This window comes from Eimeria tenella, genomic scaffold, assembly GCF_000499545.2.
Source record: "Eimeria tenella Houghton genomic scaffold, Eth_scaff4209, whole genome shotgun sequence".
Classification (NCBI taxonomy): Eukaryota; Apicomplexa; class Conoidasida; order Eucoccidiorida; family Eimeriidae; genus Eimeria; species Eimeria tenella.
The window spans coordinates 1-1,427 of record NW_013545123.1 but is presented as its reverse complement, the minus strand read 5'-3'; the positions used below and the strand labels follow the sequence as shown (position 1 = coordinate 1,427).

Genomic DNA, 1,427 nt, shown 5'->3' with positions numbered 1-1,427 from the left:
CAGCGCCAGCACCAGCAGCAGCAGCTGCTGCTGCAGCAGCAGCAGCAGCTGCAGCAGCAGCAGCGGGAGGAGGCGGCGGAGGGGAGGAGGAGGGAGGGGGAGTGGAACTTGTTCATGTCTTCCAGGAGATTGGCGCAGTTCATCGGAACTCCCAAAAAGGCAAAAGCTGGAGACAAAGTCGTCTACGTCGACGGCTCCTTCGACGTCCTCCACGGTCTGTCCAGACACCCCACGGGCTGTACACACACCTCAGACTGTACAGACACCGCAGGGAGTGTACAGACACCGCGGGGAGTCTACAGACACCGCGGGGAGTCTACAGACACCGCGGGGAGTCTACAGACACCGCGGGGAGTGTACAAACACCGCAGGGAGTGTATAGACACCCCACGGGGTGTATAGACACCTCGGTGTATAGACACCTCAGAGTGTATAGACACCTCAGAGTGTGTAGACACCTCAGAGTGTATAGACACCTCGAGTGTACAGACACCCCACAAGGTCTACAGACACCTCAGGGAGTGTACAGACGCCTCAGTCGTATAGACGCCTCAAAGTGTATAGACACCCCACGGGGTGTATAGACACCTCAGGGTGTACAGACACCCCACAAAGTGTACAGACACCTCGAGTGTACAGACACCTCAGAGTTTGCGTAGACACCTCAGAGTGGACAGACACCCCACAAAGTGCATAGACACCTCAGGGTGTATAGACACCCCACGGGGTGTATATACACCGCACGGAGTGTACAGACACCGAAGAGTTTGTTTAGACACCCCACGGAGTGTATAGACACCTCTAGTGTACAGACACCCCACGGAGTGTATAGACACCTCGGAGTGTATAGACACCTCGGAGTGTATAGACACCTATAGACACCCCGCAGAGTGTATAGACACCCCACGGAGTGTATGGACACCTCAGAGTTTGTTTAGACACCCCACAGAGTGTACAGGCACCCCACAGAGTGTACAGACACCCCACACCCCACACTCATAGCCAGTGTACAGACACCTTAGACCCCCCAGAGCCACTGAGAGCCGGTGGGCAGAGGTGGAGATTGATTTGCTGCTGTTGCTGCTGCTGCTGCTGCAGTTGGCCACGTTCGAATTCTTAAACTTGCCAAGGAGATGGGGGACTATTTAATTGTTGGCGTGCACGGTGAGCTCATCTGCTGCTGCTGCTGCTGCTCGTTTGCTGCTGCTCACGCCATCTCATCTGCCGCAGCTCTTCTGCTGCTGCTGCTCAACTGCTGCTGCTGCTGTTTATCTGCTGCTGCTGCAGACGACGCCACAGTGGCTTCTGTAAAGGGCCCGGGCTTCCCGGTGATGAGCTTGAACGAGAGGGCCCTCAACGTTTTGGGTAAGCCACCAGAAGCAGCAGCAGCAGCAGCAACAGCAGCAGCAGCAGCAGCAGCGACAGCA

At 56.3% G+C, this 1,427-nt stretch overlaps 1 protein-coding gene across 1 annotated transcript; it reads left to right on the top strand.

The window, feature by feature from the left end:
- Positions 1-114: 114 nt before the first annotated feature.
- ETH_00038250 (phosphoethanolamine cytidylyltransferase, putative) lies at positions 115-1,418 on the top strand (the record flags this gene model as incomplete). Its single annotated transcript, XM_013379941.1, has 3 exons — positions 115-214; positions 1,099-1,164; positions 1,288-1,418. Coding segments are annotated over 3 exons (297 nt in total), but the record flags the coding sequence as incomplete, so codon positions are not given.
- Positions 1,419-1,427: the final 9 nt, after the last annotated feature.